The sequence below is a fragment of the Sorex fumeus genome, unplaced genomic scaffold (genome assembly GCF_029834395.1).
Source record: "Sorex fumeus unplaced genomic scaffold, SorFum_2.1 ptg000003l, whole genome shotgun sequence".
NCBI lineage: Eukaryota > Metazoa > Chordata > Mammalia > Eulipotyphla > Soricidae > Sorex > Sorex fumeus.
This window is the reverse complement of record NW_026606060.1, coordinates 57653054-57672511: the sequence shown is the minus strand read 5'-3', so window position 1 is coordinate 57672511 and position 19458 is coordinate 57653054. Positions and strand designations below refer to the sequence as shown.

General features: G+C 43.6%; 1 protein-coding gene across 1 annotated transcript; it reads right to left on the bottom strand.

Annotated features, from left to right (window-relative positions):
• Positions 1-12254: 12254 nt before the first annotated feature.
• Positions 12255-18053, bottom strand: TMEM52B (transmembrane protein 52B). Its single transcript, XM_056114839.1, has 5 exons — positions 18000-18053; positions 15093-15136; positions 14519-14557; positions 13795-13961; positions 12255-12499 (listed from the first exon to the last, which is right to left on the bottom strand). Exons 1-5 carry the CDS (start codon positions 18051-18053, stop codon positions 12255-12257), a joined length of 549 nt encoding a protein of 182 aa, XP_055970814.1.
• Between the last annotated feature and the right edge of the window lie 1405 nt (positions 18054-19458).

Sequence of the window (19458 nt, the reverse complement as noted above, 5' to 3'; positions counted from 1 at the left end):
AATAAATAAATAAAAATTTAGTTCTTTTTTCAAGTAGATAATGATAATGTTGAATCATATGACACTCAGCTGGCAGCAGGAATTGCTTGGTATGGGAAAAAGCCCCACACATCAGCACTGGTGTCAGATTCTAACAAGCCTTCCAAGACAAACACACCTGCAAAAGACAAAAAACAAAACAAAACAAAAATAGAAATAAAATATTCAAGGAAAACAAATCACAAAAAAAAATACTGGAGACTGAAAAGGAAATTACCAATAGATTTGAGAAAGAGAATTCAGCACTGGAAACAGGGACAATCTAAAGTAGCTGGTGATTTAATACAGAACTTACATTCAGACTTTTGTTGGTTTTTGTTTTGGACCACCCCGAACAGTTCTCAGGACTAACAGTGCTCAGGGCTTCCTCCTGGCTCTGACTCAGTTCTACTGGTGCTTAGAAAACCATCTAAGGTACAGAGGGATCTAATTTGGCTTGGTCTCATGCATGGCAACCACCCTGCCCCCTAAACTATCATTCTAGCCCCCAAACTCCTTTTAACCCGCAGGTTACTGCCCTTGCTTATACAACTATGAGATCACAACCCTCCTATCCCCATCTCTATAAATTTCAATTTGTTTTTCTTTTTGGGTCACACCTGGCTGTGCACAGGGGTTACTCCTGGCTCTGCACTCAGGAATTACCCCTGGAGTTGTGCTCAGGGGAGCACATGGGACAGTGGGAATCAAACCCAGGTCGGTCACGTGAAAGGCCCTCCCCACTGTGCTATGGCTCCAGCCTCTGAATTTCAATTTCTTAAGAATCAAAGAACTTGAGTGTAGCAGCAGCAACCTCACACCTAATAGTTTGGATTGGCATTAAAGGAAGCATCTTCTAGCCCTACAAAGAACCTGGGCCTTGTAACAATAAGAGGGTCATAAGAAATGTTTAGATGTGTCCTGACACCAAAGCTAGGGTTGGCAGTGAATTTTTTTGAAAGCACAAAATTTGCATTTTGTGTGTAATACAGGTAGGTTAAGAGGGATGATGTTTCTTTAACAAGTCTTATAGATCGGTTTGTTTCCATGAGTGTACACATTTGATTCAAGGAAGTAAAAGATTGTTTTGCAAAAAGAGATGTAGCTAGAATATCCAACCAGCTCTCTCAGCCACCTCTCTGCAGGGTACTTCTGGACAATTCCACCTTCAGAGATCATAGGGGACTCACCATCTGGAGCACCGAGTGGCACCCAGCAGGTGTTTGAGAGGCTGAGCTCCCAGATCAGTTGTTTGTTGCTGAATTTTTTCTATCCTCTTTCCATTGGATTTGCATTTATCTACTTTGGCTTTTACACATTTGGGATTTACAGTCTCTGGGGGAGGAGGGGGGATTTTGCTACCGAGAAATGATCAGGCTGTGATAATATAAAAAAAGCTATTTGTTTGAAAGTTGAAATCATGACCCATGTTCGGGACATGGGGCTGCCTAACGGGCAATGCTTCATCCAGGCCTAAAAAAATTCTAAGCTCCAGACAGGGAGGTGGCACAATGTCAGGCCACTGTGGGGAACTTTTAATTGGCTTTAAAGTTCATTTGCCTCTGAGTGGTGGACACAGGTCTTTGAACAGAAGCTAAAGTGGGAATGGGGGGGTTGGAGGGACTTTGTCAACAATCAGCAGATGGTCTCCTATTTCTTATTTTCACCAAATGGCTGAGCTAGGCGGCTTAATTTTCAATTTCCGCCTTTGAATCTTTACAAGGCAATGAAGAGACTATATCAGATCAGATCACTATCACAAGAGAGCATGTTTGAGTTCTCAGACGAGAGGGAAGTACCACAGACATTATCACAAGAGTTCCTGTCTAGGCAAGTTTGATATACAAACTGGAACTCCAGAAAGATCTGGAGCATTAGTCAAACAAAGACAGCAATAACCCAAGGACAAGATCAACGATTAAAGGATGAGTGCCAGGAAATCCACGCTGTAGTTGGTCTGCCTTATTTTATCAAAGTGTATCTCAGCTTAGACAAGCTTTTATGAAAGAAATTGAAGATGTATTATGTCTAGGGTATTTCAATCATCATTACAGTCTTTCTACCTTCTATATCTCACTTCTTTTCTAAAGCCTCCAGCAACATTCAAGCATCTTATGTATTACCCCATCTCTTTTCCCTCTAAGGACTCCATGGTGGCATTTTGTTTGTTTGTTTGTTTTTTGGGTCACACCCGGTGATGCACAGGGGTTACTCCTGGTGGTGCTCAGGGGACCACATGGGATGCTGTGAATCAAACCTAGATCACTGGCATGCAAGGCAAATGCCCTACCTGCTGTGCTATCGCTCCGGCCCCTCCATGGTGGCTTTTACAGAAGAAGCTGTCACTGCTGAAGTACTATTGTAATGCCCTCTATAAAAAAGATGTCAGATACTTCCCTGATATAGAAGACCCTGGTTTGATCTCCAGGATTGTAAATGGTTCCTTGTACACCGCTAGAACACAGAGCCGAGTCCGCTGAGCCCTGAACCAGTAGTGGTCCCTTTTCTTTTAGATTTCACTGTATCACTGTCATTCCATTGTTCATCAGTTTCCTTGAGCAGGCACCAGTAACGTCTCCTTTGTCCTAGCCCTGAGATTTTAGAAAGTGCCACATTCGAGATTCTCTCAGGTTTAGGGGAATGAGACCCATCATTTTTACTGGGTTTTGGCATATCAAATATGCTACGGGGAGTTTGCCAGACTCTGTTGTGTGGCAGGACACTCTCGGTAGCCTGCCGGGTTCTCCATGAGTAAGAACTAGATAATAAGAGGTTGCGCAGCCACAAATGCAGCTGCGTGCTTCCAGGAGCTGGGTTTTATAGTTTCTGGGTCTTGGTCATTGATGGGATAACATGGCACTGGGGGTAGTCGGTGGGTGTAATGTCTACCTACTCTAAGATGGGGGATCTGGGTTGAGGAGGCTCAGTCCCGATCCAAGCAGGCTTGGAGATCTCAGCCCCGGGTCCTGTATGACTGGTTTCCTCTGCTGGTTCCTTCATGCGTGAGGCTTGTCTGAACATGTGGAGAGTGGTCTTAAGCATGACTGTGGCTGGTACCAGAGGTCTTCGGCTGTTGGGGCTCTGATCTGGGTGGGGAGGGAAAATCAACACACCCCCCTCCAAGGGGCCCTTGTGAGGACAGACAGGTGTGGGGGCAGGAGACTCTGAGCTGTTCTCTTCCAAAAGCTGGGTTTTATAGTTTCTTGGTCTTGGCCGTTGATGGGATAACATGGCGCCAGGGGCAGTTGGTGGGCATAACGCTTACCTACTGAAAGATGGGGGATCTGGGTGGATCCCATGCTTAAGACCACTCTCCACACATTTGGATGAGCCTCACGCATGAAGGAACTGGCAGAGAAACTCAGGCATGTGGGACCTGGGGCTGAGATTTCCAAGCCTGCTCGGATCGGGACTGGGCCTCCTCCACCAAGATCCACCATCTTTCAATAGGTAGGCATTACACCCACCAAATGCCCCCGGCTTGATGTTATCACATCAACAGCCAAGACCCAGAGGGTATAAAACCCAGCTCGGAGAAGAGAACAATGCAAAGTCTCCTGCCCTCAAGCCTGACTTTGGAGAGGGGCAGGTTGAGTTTCCTTCCCCACCCTGAGCAGAGCCCCAGCACCTGAAGAACTCCAAAATCAGCCACAGCCATGCTTAAGACCACTCCCCACACATTCAGACGAACTCCACACATGAAGTAACTGCAGAGGAACCCAGCCATGCAGGACTCAGGCCTGAGATCTCCAAGCCTGTTTGGATTGGGACTGGTTCTTCTTTTTTGATTTACTCCTATAAAATCTCTCAGGATTTTTTTTAATGTAAGAGTACTGCTATTTTTCAGCCACTAGTTTAGCTGATTGAATTGGGCATGAACTCCACCTTACTTTTTCTTTTTCATTTTTTATAATTTTATTTATTGAATCACCGTGAGAGCAGTTACAAAGCTTTCGGGACTAAGTCTCGGTCATACAATGAAACACCTATACCTTTACCAGTGCCCATTCTCCACCACCAAAAACCCCAGTATACCCCCATCCTACACCCTGCCCCTGCCTGTGGGGCAGATGATTTCCACATTACTCTCTCCTACTTTAAGTACATCCAATATTTTGACAATAGACCCACCATTATTATTTGGGATTTTACCCCAACACTCAGATCTACTGAAAAGTCAACACTAGACAATTTGTTTTCTATTGCTGGTTATGAATAACATATGGTGTCGCATGGCTGCAGTAGTGGCCGAGCAATTTTGGAATTTCGAAGTTTTCACAATTAAATCTGGAGGGATTTCTGCCAAAACCTGCTGGGTTCTGAGATTTGTTCCTGAGTGCCTTGGATCATGGTCGTTAAGCATGATCAGAAGTCAGAAAGGCCGATCATGGGCGGTGACTCAGGGTCTCGTTAAGATGGGGAGGAAAGGGCCAGCTCTACCCCCATCCCATAGGGCCCTGCATGTCTCATCACTGAGGGCCCAAACCTGATTGTCCAATGGCCTCTGGAGGATGACAGCCTCTGAGCTGCCTAGGGGGAACGGGCAGAGGGACAGCACCCTTTCACCCCTGGAGCATCCCTACAACATTTACCTATTGCTGGTCTGGGCGCATTTCTGCCGAAAGCCACTAGGTTCCGAGATTTGTCTCTGAGTCTTTGGGATCACAGCCATTAAGCAGCTTGATCAGCAGCCAGAGAGGCCATTTGTGGGCTGCGATTCAGGGTCTCATTGGGACGGGGAGGAAAGGACCGGCTCCACCCCCATCCCATGAGGCCCAATGTGTCTCGTCACTGCGGGCCCAAACCTGACTGTCCAGTGTCCAGTGTCCTGACTGTCCGAAGGATGGTGGCCACTAGGCCGTCAGGGGGAACAGGCCAAGGCACGAAACCTATTCCCACATGGGGTGGCCCAGCGCTAGTAACCTACTTCAGGGACCAGATACATTTCTGCCAAAAGCTGCTGGGTTTCGACATTTGTTTCTGAGTCTCTGGGATCATGGACATTAAGCAGCTTGATCAGGAGCCAGAAAGGTTATTCATGGGGGGCAACTCGGAGTCTTGTTGGGGTGGGGAGGAAAGGGCCTGCTCCACCCACATCCCCTGAGGCCCTGCGTGTCTTGTATTGCAGGCCCAAACCTGACTGTCCAATAGCCTCTAGTGGATGATGGCCACTGAGCCGCCAATGGGGAGCAGGTGGAGGGACAGCACACTCTCCCCCCTGGGGTGTCCCGGCAATGGTAACCTACTGCGAAGTCTGGACGCGTTTCTGCCAAAGCTGCTGGGTTTTGAGATTTGTTTCTGAGTCTCTGGGACCATGGCCGTTAAGCAGCTTGATCAGGAGCCAGAGAGGCTGTTTGTGGGTGGCAACTCAGGGTCTTTTTGGGACAGGATGGAAAGGGCCGGCTTCACCCCCATCTCTTGAGGACCCATGTGTCTCATCACTGTAGGCCCAAAATTGACTGTCCAGTGACCTCTGAAGAATGACGGCCACTGAGCCGCCAGGGGGAACAGGCCAAGGCACGAAACCTATTCCCACCTGGGGTGGTCTGGCACCGGTAACCTACTGCAGGGACCAGACGCATTTCTGCCAAAAACCGTTGGGTTTCGAGATTTGTTTCTGAGTCTCTGGGAACATGACCATTAAGCAGTCTGATCTGGAACCAGAGAGCCATGCCTCCAATTATATAGCTGAGCCGGATGTGGTTTGTGGGTGTGTCTCCCACTACCTAACTTTTGGCTGTTTACTTTCTTGGTAAACTTTGCCCCAAGTTTTTGGGGTCTGGCCAAAGGCACAGCAGCGATTTTGGGGTATCTGGAAGTCTGAAGGTGCCATCAGGCTGCTGATGCACTCGCCTCACAGGTACAGACAGATTGACCTGTTGGTGGCACCATACCCCCTTGGCTCTCAGGCTTTTTAACGCTCTCCATAACTCACATTCTCACCTTTCTATCTACGCCATTGACAGAAGATGCTCTAAGAGTATTTATTTGATGTTTGAAACTCTTGCAGACTTCCACTCAAGTATTACCACTTTTCAGGACACCTTTTCCAAACTCAAAGTTATATCGAACACAAGCAATTGTGGGTTAAGCAAGGTGGAAGTGTCGAAACAAGGACCTTGGGAATATTACTCAAAGACAGCACTGAAGCTGTTTTCCTTTATCGAGTTCTCAAGGTATCTTGGTCCATAAATCACGAGCTGTTTTCTCAGTCGGCAAGGCTCAAGGGCAGACTTGCCATCCTGGCTTCTTCTGTGCCTTCTGGCCAGTTGCTGAACCCCCAGAGGAAAACAGATTTCACCGTTGCAAGCCTTTACAATTTCTAGCTTACCTCTTAAATTTGTTACATACACTTTATTATTTATTTTTTTTGCCTTACTTCCATACGTTTATATGCAAATAAATGCTTTATTTTAATTATTTAATTTATTTATTCATTTGGGCTTTGGACCACACCCCACTGTGCTCAGGGTTTATTGCTGGCTCTGTGTGCAGGGATTAATGCTGGCAGACTTGGGGGAACATATACAGTGCCAAGGGATTGAATCCAGTTTAGACAAGTGCAAAATAAGAGTACTTACTGTACTATCGCTCCTGTCCTTTTTTCATTTTTCAATTGACTGACGTTCTCTGGTGTACAACACTGTTAAGGGTGGCTTCTCATATACATAATTCCATCCCCACACCCATTCCCATGTACTCACCTCCCTCCCCCAGGAGACCCCAATACCCCTCCCTTTCACCCTGCTCCCTTCAAACTCTGTTGTGTGCATCAGTTCTCCTGTTGTATTGCCTTTCGCCTTTTGTTGCCACCTGGCTGTATACCTTGACATCCCACATCAGACCTCGGAATAAGGATCATTTAGCTCTCTCCGACAGGAACAACTCAATGAGATTATGTGCTGGAGTTCCTGGTCTAGACCTGGACTGGAAGTAGGTGACTGCAAGGTACCCTGTTCTGTCCTATTTGACCCTGAACCCTGGATGAAATCATCACTGTTCAACCTTCTTTTACACACAATTTCTCCCAGAAAAGAAAGCTTATACTGTCCTTAGATAAACTCCCGCCTGCCCCCACGTTTCTGGTCTGTCTCTTAGGAGCATTATACTGTCAATCATCTCTTTCATATTGTGTAGATAAGACACCTCTCTTCAGACACTTACACCATACTAGACACAGTCTAGGGGGTTCAAGGACTTTCCGTTTGGGCAAGTAAAAAAGGTGATGGAAAATGTGGGAAATATGGTATTTTGCTCAGTGTAATACACGGAAAGCCCAAATTTATCTATGAGGATGGATAGAGAAGCTTCACTGCCAAAATTATTGTAGTTTAGTACATATTTGTAATATTTATGCTAAGGAAGAAGTGGTAGAGTGTCTCTATTGCTTAAAACTCCAGGAAAGATTTAGACAACAGTGGTATTGTTAGAACCAAAGTGCAGCCATTTTAGTTGTTAGTAGCCATTTTGCTCTTCTGTAACTGACAGCTGAGTTGTGCATTAACCTGGGACCACATCTTGGGAAAGGGAACAGAATGAACAAAATCGACAATGCTTCCAGATAGTGCCAGCCAATCAGTAAGAAGAAGGAATCTAGTGGTCGGCCAGGCATGGAAAGAATAGAACAAAGGGGCACCCAGAGGTGGCACTATCAATCAGCTTACAGATGAGTTAGGGAGAAAGAACAATGTGGTTTTAGGGTACTTAAACCCTTCCCCACAGTTGGTGAGGGGTCGTACCCCATCCGTTTCTCTATGAGGTGTATCCCTGGTGGGTAAGACAGTTAAAACTCTCTCTGTCTCTGTCTCTGTCTCTCTCTCTCTCTCTCTCTGTCTCTCCCTTCCCCCTCGCTCTGTCTGTAATAAATCTCTTTAATAAAATCCTTGAACTCCTCATGGGTGTCTTGAGTTCTAATCGTGGACCTTAACATTATAAAAGTCTTAATTCTATAATATAGCTTTGTTTAATTTCCAGCTGAATTATAAGGTAATTATTTCTCTTTCATTTGTCTATTTAATCACCTGATTCTTTTTTATTTACTTTCTTTTTTTAAAATTTTTTTTTGGGGGGGTCACACCTGGCGATGGACAGGGCTTACTCCTGGCTCTGCACTCAGGAGTTACTCCTGGCGGTGCTCAGGGGACCATATGGGATGCTGGGAATCAAACCCGGGTTGGTTGGGTGCAAGGCAAATGCCCTATCCTCTGTCTATCTCTCCAGCCCCTTTATTTACTTTTATTTTTAGGTTTTTAGTGAAATATAAACCTGCCTTCTTTGAACTTTCGCAAAAACTTTAAACTCATCTCAGAGGGCAGTTTTCTAAGTTCATCAATTAATGAACTTGGCAATTAACAGAATGCTAAGTAGCTCCTTGTGGTCTTCAAGTTCATTGTTCAAATTTTTTAGTACTGGTTTAGAAATGTGAGAATTTTCTCTTTCAACCTTGGGCTTCCCCTGCATTTTACGATATAATTCATGGTTTCATATATTCTAAAAGGAAAAAGCTTGTAGAAAGTGGACAATTAAAGAACAGGTAAGAGGAAAAAGAAAGAGAATGCTAAAGATGAGGAAGTTACATCTATTAAAATATAAACTTTCACTTGATAGTTCCCAAATTTACAGATTCCTGCCCAAACCTCAGACTCCCAGATAGGGATAATCAATGGTCTGTGTGTTGTTTCCAATAGATTATTTCATAAATTTTGTAAATTATACTTTTTTTGCTTTTTTGGGGGGGGAGGTGTCACGCCCAGCGATGCACAGGAGTTACTCCTGGTTCATGCACTCAGGAATCACTCCTGGCAATGCTCAGAGGACCATATGGGACTCAGGGAATCAAACCTGGGTTGGCCGCGTGCAAGGCAAACACCCTACCCGCTGTGCTATTGCTCCAGCCCCACAAATTTTGTAAATTATAAAGGTCCAATTTGGTGTTTAAAAATAGAGGATTTTTGTTTTTTATTTTATTTTTTATATTTTGAAGCCTTCAGGGTCAGGTGAATGAGACCAGTTGTAGTTACTGGTTTTGGCATATCGAATACACAGCGGATAGCTTGCCAGGCTCTTCCGTGCGGGCGGAATACTCTCGGTAGCTTGCCAGTCTTTCCGAGAGGTAACCAGATGGGCTGGTCACGTAATGAGATTTAAAGACGACCGTTGGACTAGAGCTGTTACTGATTGGATTCCACGGGATGTCAAGAGACCGCGTGGCCGCCCACCTACCAGATGGTCAGACTTCTTTGTCAAGGTCATGAACGATCAGTTTGAGGCCCTCCATGTTCCCGGAGCGAAGAGATGCCATTGGGCTACACTAGCACGCGACAGGGACAAATGGAGACGTTACTGGCGCCCGCTCGAGCAAATCGACGACTAACGGGAAGTTAAGTGAAGTGATTTTTTATATTTTAAATTTCTTTATAAAATATATTTAAAGGAAACAGTGTCCATGTTAATAATAAATTGCAAATACAGTTTATAAAATTTTTCAGTGCATAGGTAGAATTGTTATTTAGTATAACTTTTAAAAATAAAGATTTTTGCAAATGTACAGCAGCATTATATACCTTCTATCTTGCAACCCTGGATTTTATCATACTTATTTAAACATAGCACAGCGGGTAGGGCGTTCGCCTTACACGCAGCCAACATGGCCCACCCGAGTTCGATTCCTCCGCCCCTCTCGGACAGCCCGGCAAGCTACCAAGAGTATTCGATATGCCAGACACAGTAACAACAAAGTCTCCAATGGAGACGTCACTGGGCCCGCTCAAGCAAATCGACGATCAACGGGAGGGCCTTTACCTTTACCTTTACCTTATTTAAACATATACAAAGTTTAAAAAAATTTTTTTTATTGAATCATTGTGAGATAGATCCTTAGAAAGCTTTTCATGATTAGGTTACAGTCATACAGTGTTCCAACACCCATCCCTCCAGCAGTGTACATTTCCCAGCACCAGTGTCCCCATTTTCCCTCCTGTCCACCCTCCACCCCCACTGCTGCCTCTATGACAGTCACCTTCCTTCTTTCCTTCCTTTCTTTCTTTCTTTCTTTCTTTCTTTCTTTCTTTCTTCATATTAAACATGTTGGTCAAAGCCCTCTGATCTGAACTTTAGAGAGAAACCCATTCACCCTTCCTTCTTCTATCAAATTGAGGGAAGTGGTGAAAAAGACTTGCGTTTACTCTCAGATGTCGTAAACTGGTAGAGAACTCATGGTCTGATAGAGAATAAAGTAAAATTGCTTGGATGCTAATAGTGGTCCAGTGGAGGTAGGGTCACAGAAATGGGAATCTCTGAAGAATGGGGCACAGGAGACAAGGGAGGGTCTTTCTAAAGAAATATCTCTTTAGAATAAAATCTAATTGATGAATAAAACCTTCAAACATCTTTTATGCCCAACAATGTTTTCTAGAATATTTCATGGTGTGTCCAATGATGAATGGATTCCTCTAGCACTGGCAACCCAAAGTCACCTTATATGCTGTTAATAATTTATGCTTCTCGAGTTTTTCCAGAGGCAACTTGATAAATGACTCAGATATTCATATCACTGGCAGGTTATTCTCAGAACGCTTTCTCTCTTGGTTGAGTGAACACATTAAGTAGTACTTCACGAGGTACTGTGCTAAACAGCCACTCTCTGGGTCTGTATTATCTCTATAAATACTGGAGCTAATTGCAGAATATTAAGTTTTCTTAAATCTTGAGAAGAATCATATATCTTTTGCTGTTTACCTTAATAGACAAAATTTTATTGATAAAATGAATCTGTTTTAGGCATGTAACAGCAAACTGACTGTCAAAAGGACAAATTAGAGCATAATTCTCCTAAGATCATAGATGGCAGGCAAAAATTAGATGTCAGTAGTAAAAATAACAAATACATGTGATTAATACTTTACAAGTCTTAAGCACCCAACTTACTTGATCCTCAAAATAATCCTTGAAGGTATCATTATTCCCTCTGTACAAAGTGAGAGTGTTGTGATTTAAAGATTTCAGTGACTAGGGTCACTGGCAAGTAGCTTTTCCCCCCAATAATACACTTCATTCTCCAATACAATGCATTTGACAAGGCCACACATTTTGTTGGCAATCAAACCCTCATCAAAGCAAGTATTCCAACCCTCCGAATCACCTCCTCTGCTTTCGAGAAAAATTTTGGAGGTAGAATGACATGTGGGCAGATTAGCTCTGTAAGACAAGCTGGCACCATAGGAAGGACTCCATCCAGACATGCGTTAGTGCTCCAAGAACTGGGAAGAGCAATGTACGGGGGCTCCAGGGGTAAAATGATTTTTTTAAAATTATGGTTCCACTAGGTGGCAGTAAAGAGACTAAGATTATTTCCTACAGATAAATCTCATTTTGCTGTTTTTGTTTTTGTTTGGGGGGCCCATCAGGCAATGCTCGGGGATTATTCCTGTCTCTGCATCAAGGAATAGCTCCTGGTGGTGCTCTGCAGACCACATAGAATGCTGGGAACTTTTAAAGGGTGAAGCAAAAAGAAGGAAAGAAGCAAAGCAATGTATGGGTGAATGTGGATGCCTTCATGCAGGCAAGTGTGGAATGTTTGTGTGTACATTCTCTGGTAGAAGAATAAAAAAACAATAGAAATACAGCTATCTTCTGCACGGTTTGTCTACACAGTACAACCAGAGTGAAAGATTTGATGTCTGGCCCTTCAATACTCTGTGTTCTCTCGTCCTGTACTTGTGATTCCACCCCTGGGTTCTGGTTGTCCAGTCTGGTATTTCATAAGGTGCACAGTTATCATTGTCTTTCACTATAAAAGTGGGGATTCACTTAACAGGAATTTAGTGCCTCCAAATTCACTGCTGTACCCATATTCTTCTTTCTCCTTAAGGGTATGACAATCGATTAGCTGGCAGAGGGAAAAAAAATTGCTACTGCATGAGCAGAACTACAAGCATTTAAGACACTGTTGAGGCTTTCCTGGTTAAGGCAGTAGTCAGCATCCCTGGAGAATAGTTATATATTTTAGCCTTTGTATAAAAGAATGTGAATTTCTGACTAGAATATTTAAAACTACATGTCTGGAAAGAAAGCCCAGAACCCCTCTGTTTCACCGAATATGATATTTTTCATCATCCTAATAAATATTTTGCAAATGGGAGCTCAGGGAATAGTTCCATCTGCCGGTGAATCTTCATTGACTCCGGGCTATCTCGGTCCTCTCCCCAGTTTATAAACCCGGGAGTCGGGGGTCGGTATCAGCTGGAAGAAGCGTGCTGGGGGCCGGGAGACCCCTCCGTGGTAGGCAGCTGCTTCTCTTCGGGCACTGGGGGCAGGTCTGGTGCTTTCTGCCCGCTCCTGGCCACGGTGAAGCGGCTCATGTGCAGTGCCTCTTCGTAGCCTGGGAGCGTGTCCAGCGAGGAGGGCAGTTGGCCCAGGGAGCCGTGCGAGTGGGCCACGGCCAGGATCCGGCGGGCTGCGGGTCCGAACACCGACTGCAGGGCTGTGGGTAAAGGAAGACACAGAACTCAGGGGCCAACCTCGAACCCCAGCCCGGCCACAGACCGCCCTCCCTTCCCAGCTCACCCCCTTCCCAGCTGCGAGGAAACACCCCAGAGCCCTGGAAAAGTCAGCTCGCCCTCTGCAGGGTCCTCAAATCATTCCCATCGTATTTCTCTTATCTCTGACCTCATCCTCTCCCCGTTACAGACCTGTGGCTTCTCACACCAACCAAGGGGCTCCAGGGTGCCACAAAGGGATGCTTTCTGCTTTACTTATCTTTTCTCCGGAGTTGACAGTGAGAAAAAGAAAAAAGAAAAAAAAAACAGAAGTGGGAGAGGCCAACAACATATTATGTTGATCTCTTTTTGCAGAAAAAAAAAGAAAAGAAAAAAAATCATGGTGTGATGTCACCTGTTGTTCTGTAAGGAGTTCTCCAATTTCCAGGAAGAAGATGATATAAAGAAGACCCCTATAAAGTGTTTTTATGATCAGTCAGGGTCTAGTAGGGCTAATATTTAGCATGTGGCATTTGGGATAATGAAGGAAATGCACAAAACTGGTTCCTCTTAGGAGGTAAAATAGATTAGGCCATATAAAAATGAAGGCTTTCAAAAACAAAAGCTAAGACAGTTTTGAAAAAGGGCATATGTTCAATCTTAAATTTGTTTTGTTTTAGTTTAAAAGACTGTGAACTGGGTAATTCTTTCTTTGGGACACTTCTAAAATGATCTCCACATGGCACCTCTAACTTCCTGCTAGGATCTCTGAGATCAGATGCTGAGAACAGAGCTCCCTCAAGACACAAGTCACTACACCCTGAGTTCTAGCATACTGTTCAGTTCATGTTCCAATCGCTGTTTTACCATTCTTCATCATTCTTTGGTTTTTATTTGGTTAACTTAAAAAAAAACAACAACAAATCTACAGTTTATTTACTTTGAAATAGTTTAAATCTTCAAGGCCTGCACCATGATACCTGCTCTGAGTTCAAGGATCTTAGCAGGAAGGTTCTTTTGAATTTAGCAGGAATCACACCTGCGGTTCCCAAGAGAGTTGGTTTCCCACCAGGAGTCACAACGTCGGTGCCTTTGCATACAACGTTCACAACGTTCTTACTTTGTATGCACAAGCATGTCCCAGTCTCTTGCCTTGAGATCACATCTCATGACCCTGAGACCCCCGCCCAAAGCCAGGCAAACAGGTTGGCTCCACAATCTACCCAGCACAAGGGTCCTTTGCCCAAAGCGTTTCCTTAAACCTCAGGGCCCTTCCCCGGTTCTGTCAGGGTATACTCACAAGTCATGGTGCTCTGGAGAGTGCTGTCATGATCAAAGGCGATGACGGTCACCTCATAGGGCGGCTGACCTTCCTCTTCCCCGTTTTGCTGGCGACTCAGACAGCAGCGGAAGCACACTGAGGTCAGGCCACACAGGAGAAGCAGCGCGCCGATTGCCACCAGCAACCTGCAGGGGTTGCCCTGCAGAGTGAACGCTCTGGACCGGGCTTGGCTTCCCTAGAGTGCCAAGAGGGTCTTCACGTGCATTTTGATTGCTTGTTGCAATGCTTTGTACAAAGGTTATAAGATTTTAATTCTCTCTATTTCTTTCACTTTCTACTGCCTTATGTTATCACGATGATTAAGTCAGATCATTAGAGCCACGGGTAAGAGATTTAATGGGCTTTGGAGGGAGTTGCTTTTTACCTGACTTAAGTAACCTTTTTGGCCAGGATAGTTCTAGAGCAGCCCTGAGAAAGTACACGGTAATCGGCTGATGCTGGCTGAGGTGCTGATACAGAAATCAGAAATCCTGGCATCATATGGTCACAGGGATTTGTGATGAGATAAAGTAACTTTATTCCAAGAGGTGTTAGGATTGTAGATTGGATTTCTCCTACATCTCTTCAGCTCCCACCATCTGTTACCGTATTAAAAAGACTTTTCAAACTAACAACTAAAATATCTTCTGAGAAAAATTAAGTTCCCTGAAAAGTCTTCCTGGATATTATAGCTAAAACTTACCATATGTACCAGAGATGTACCCAATCTGTGGTCAGGCAACTATGGAGAAAGAATAAAGTCTTTTGCAATAAAAATCGTCGGTGTCTATTATTCCATAAATAGAAATATGAGTTAAAATATAGCCTGATGCCTGCCCGCCTGCATGTTTCTGAAGGATATGACAACCTATTAGTTGGTAGAGATAAAAGCAAATTGTAAACTGAAGAGTCTATAAATATCAAACAGACGTGCTTAGGATAGATACAGAACCCAGTATGTCTAGATGAAGCATACTGTCTCTGAGAGGTATAGATAAGAAAGTCTTACAAATCCCTATGACTATGTAGATTGAGACCAATTCTGCTGATGGAAAAAACTTACTTTGGAAAAAGTCAATCAGCAGAACTATGATGAGTGCTTTCGATGATGGGAGTGCATGTCATTATTTGGAGATAACCCATCTGTGAAATAAGTCTATTGATGTCCTTCTGAGTGGAAATGATGGGATATTGAACGCCACCTTGACCCTGTTCCAGGTTTCCATGCTTTTTTTCTGCATTTCCTTAATCCCGATTTTGTACTCTCAGTTACTTACTGTTCAGAGCTAGTACAATTCTCCTCACATCTGGTCTGAGGAAGCTGTGGGAAAAGAAATCGTCTCAGGCAAATTGTCTTATTTGTTCTGCTCAGCAGCCTATCAATTGTCTCTTGTGGCTGAGTGTGTTAGATCTGTTGGTGGTAGGGTGATAACTATGAGAAGCTGGTAGCAGAGTCAGTCATGTTGCTAGTTTTCATCTTCACTTTGGCATTTATTGAAGATTGTGACTGAAGCAGGAGAACTTTGAAGACTAAATACCCATTTGTGTCTGGAGTATCAACATCTTTGTGACAGGCAATGATATTGTCACGCATTAATTTGTCCTAGACACTTTCTGGTCTGTCCCTCAGGAAAGTATTTTTCTCGCTGGAATTATTTTCACATGTGTATTGAATTCTGCCTCAAGAATAGATTTCCCTTACCATTCCCTCAGGACATCAAAGCCTCGTCATAAAGAGAAAAGAAGGAAAAGAAAGATTTGCTTATTGAAGAAAAATGTATTTATTACTCTATGCCATTGTGCTACTATGGATTTTTTTTTCTTTCGGCTTTGAGGTCACACACAGCAGTAATCAGGGCTTACTCCTGACATTGTGCTCAGAAGGCACTCTTACCAGAACTGGGGGGGGGGGGGGGCACACATACAGAGTGCTAGGGGATGAACCTAGGTTAGCCACATGCAAGACCACCGCTCTACTTGTTGTATTATTTCACAACATTTTATTTCACAAGATTTTTCATATTTTCTAGCACTTAATTTTCAAAAGCCAGGTAGTTGGGTAGAATTAACTGTACTTTGTTTAAGTAGTCAAAATATAAGTGTTTGAGTTACATGATAATGACACACACCTGTGGTCAAAGCCAGAATTCAAAGTCAATTTTATCATAATTTTATCATAATTAAGTGTTCAAATGACTAATAGAATCAAGGACAAATCTCTTCTAATGACTTTTTGACATTCTACTAGTCCCTTCTACTCCTAGTAAAGAATCCTTCTACTTGTTCTACCTGATATTTCAGTTGACTTTCTCGCTCAAGAATTCTCTAAGTAAACTTTGATTCTAGAAACTTCTCTGTTCAAAGAACTTGAATGACCGTGTTTTAAAAAATTAGCAATAAAGACCACATAGACCTTAGAAAAAGGGACCAAAATTTGCACTTGCCAGTAGTCTTATGGAACCCTCAAACTCATGGTATATCAGTTGAAAAGAATTTATAAATGGATTAACTAGATTCATTTACAGACAATATTTGAGAAATGTCTTTTTTTTGTTTAAATTTTAAATAATTGGACTTTAAAACTGATAGTGTATGTGCTTCCTTAACCCAGTCCTGAAAAATTCTGTTTCCTTTCTGGATTCTAAATTTAAGAAAAGCCTACGGTAGTCAGCAGATTTTTTTAAAAAAAAGAAGTCTTTTTTGGGGACCTCTTACAAGAAAGGGGAAAAAAGGAGAAAAAGGAAAATGAGGAAACAATAAGAAAATACAAGAGACAGTTAAAGCCTGTATTTTTGGATGAAATTTAACAGATAGACAGGAAGCCAAACAGACAGACCACTCCCTACAAAAAGTTGTACAGGAAAGTAACCCTGAAATGTTTCTTCATCAGTTCTCTTACTCAATCTCAAAACTCTATAAACTTTCTGCTGCCAATGACACAGGACTCTTCTAAGTCCTTTTTTCAGTAACTGAATTGCTCATCAGTTTCTGATTCTTTTTTAAACTGGGGAGAAATAAACATTAAGGTATTTTATTTACTTATTTAAATTCTTATTAGTTATTTTTAGACCACACCCAGCTGTTCAGGGCTTACTCCTAACTATGGGCTGAGAGATTACTCTTGGCAGTGCTCAGGGGTCCATCCACTGAAGCCAAGAGTCCAATCCAGGTCAGCCTTGTAAAGGCAAGCAAATGTCTTACTGTACTATCTCTGTGAAACCCGTAATATTGTAGCACTGTCCTCCTGTTGTTCATCAAGTTGCTCGAGCAGGAACCAGTAACATCTCCATTGTGAGACTTGTTGATACTGTGTTTGGCAAATCGAATACATCACGGATAGCTGCCAGGCTTTGCTGTGTGGACAGAATACTCATGGTAGCTTGCTGGGCTCTCTGAGAGGGGCGGAGGAATCGAACCCAGGTCTACTGGGTACAAAGTAAACACTCTATCGCTCCGACCCTATGTGAGCCTAGTAAGGTATTTAAAACAGAGTTCTCCCTCTGAATTTATTTCCAATCCAGACACCTAAAATGCTAGTATGATATTAGGACTGGTGTGGAAAATTTTGTGTCATGAGTGTATTTATGGGTCGGAGCGATAGCACAGCAGGTAGGGCATTTGCCTTGCACGAGGCCGACCCAGTTTCGATTCTCCGCCCCTCTCAGAAAGCCCCGCAAGCTACTGAGAGTATCCCACTTGGCAAGCTCCCCGTGGCATATCCGATATGCCAAAAACAGTAACAACAAGTCTCACAATGGAGGCGTTACTGGTGCCCACTCGAGCAAATCGATGAACAACAGGAGAACAGTGCTACAGCGCTACAGAGTGTATTTATATAATTATGAGGTTGTGATAATTTCATTGGGACTTTGAGGGCCGGCAGATGAGCTGCTTAGAGAGAGAAATACAAAAGTGACAGTTCCAGAGCACCCAGCTGTCCCAGTAGTAGCTATGTTTATTCATATTTCCATCTCGTGCCCCTAATGTTGCCATGACTTCTACACAAACTAAATACGAAGTAACATTCAAGTCATTCACATCTAGTTTTTAGTTCTATATGTGCCATTTATTTTTCCCATTTATTCTCCTTGATTCTTCAAACAGTTGAGAACTCAAAAGCAGAAAACAAAAGCGGGGATGGGTAGCAATAAACAAAGGCATTTTCCTGCATTTCCAAAACTCACCTGGATGAAATACATCAGGGCCAAGGCCACCGGAGCGTGGGCAGGTGCCGCCATGGGCCCAGCAATTGGGTGGATTAGACACTGGGTTTCCGTTCTCCTCTTCCAGTGCTCTGAGCCATGTCTCACTCTGACCTGGAGGACTGAAGGGGAGAAACTTCCTCAGCCATAAATCAGTGGTCCTGTGCTCTTTTTCTCTTCACTTCTTTGGGCTGTTCTTTCCAGGAGTCTTTCTCTGTCCCTTTTCCATCCTGGCTTCTTTCTCTGTTTCTACTTTTGCTTTTATCCTCTCCACGGGCGCTTCCGTTTGCCTTCTGTTCTTTTCTTTCTAGAGTTACCCTTTTTTTCTCAACCTTTTTAACTTTCTCTCACCACCACTCCCTCCCAGAAAGAAGTCTAGGGAGGACACATCAGTCCTCTGAATGAGGTTGTTTTCTAGGCTGCGTTGAGACTCTTGAGATGGATCAAAGGCAGATTGCTGGCGAACCGAGTTCTCCTCTCCATGGGGATGGCCGAAGCAATCCTGGTGCTCAAGGGTGACGGTGGAAGGTTGTAAGTCTCCCTGCCAATCTCCAGGAAGTCCCCATTTCTGTATGATCAGCCCTCTGCTCTTGCCTTGAAACCTTCCCTTGATCGCCGTGATAATCAACTTTCTTGTTTCTGGGTCATTTACTCTTAACTGTTGGAGGACTGAGAGGTTTCCAAAGGAACCAGTGAGCCATCACAATTTGGAGAAAGCTGGTTTGGAGATCAGAATTTATGGGTGAGTCCCAGGTTTCCCCTTTCACCTAGACTTCAGTTCCCAATGAAACATGAAGTCGGATGAATATTTTTTAAAAAATTTTTTAAAAATATGGGTTCCAAGATCTTGTAGTGCTCTTTCACGTTCTCTCATAAAATTTAAGATCAGGGTAAACATAAGCATTCATAGAAAGAATGCAGAAGAGTTTTAAACAAGCACATCAATAAGAACAATCGACTTATATAAATTATGTATGTTTCTCAGTACTTTTATTTAATATTACATATTTCAATAGCTTTTTAAAAATTTATTTGCTTATTTTGGAGGGCCACACCCGGCAATGCTCAGGGATTGCTTTTGGCAGGGCTCAAGGGATCACATGGAGTTCTGGTCAGTCACATGCAAGTTTTGCACCCTATCTGATATACTACCACTCTGGCCCCTCAATAGATTTTTGAAAATAGAAAATAATAGGCGGCTGGAGCGACAGCACAGCGGGTAGGGCATTTTCCTTGTATGCGGCCAACCTGGCCGACCTGAGTTCAATTCCTCCACCCGTCTCGGAGAGCCTGGAAAGCTACCCAGAGTATCTCGCCTGCGCGGAAAAGCCTGGCAGGCTACCCATGACATATTCAATATGTCAAATACAGTAACAAGTCTCACAATGGAGACATTACTGGATCCACTCAAGTAAATTTGATGAACAATGGGAGGACAGTG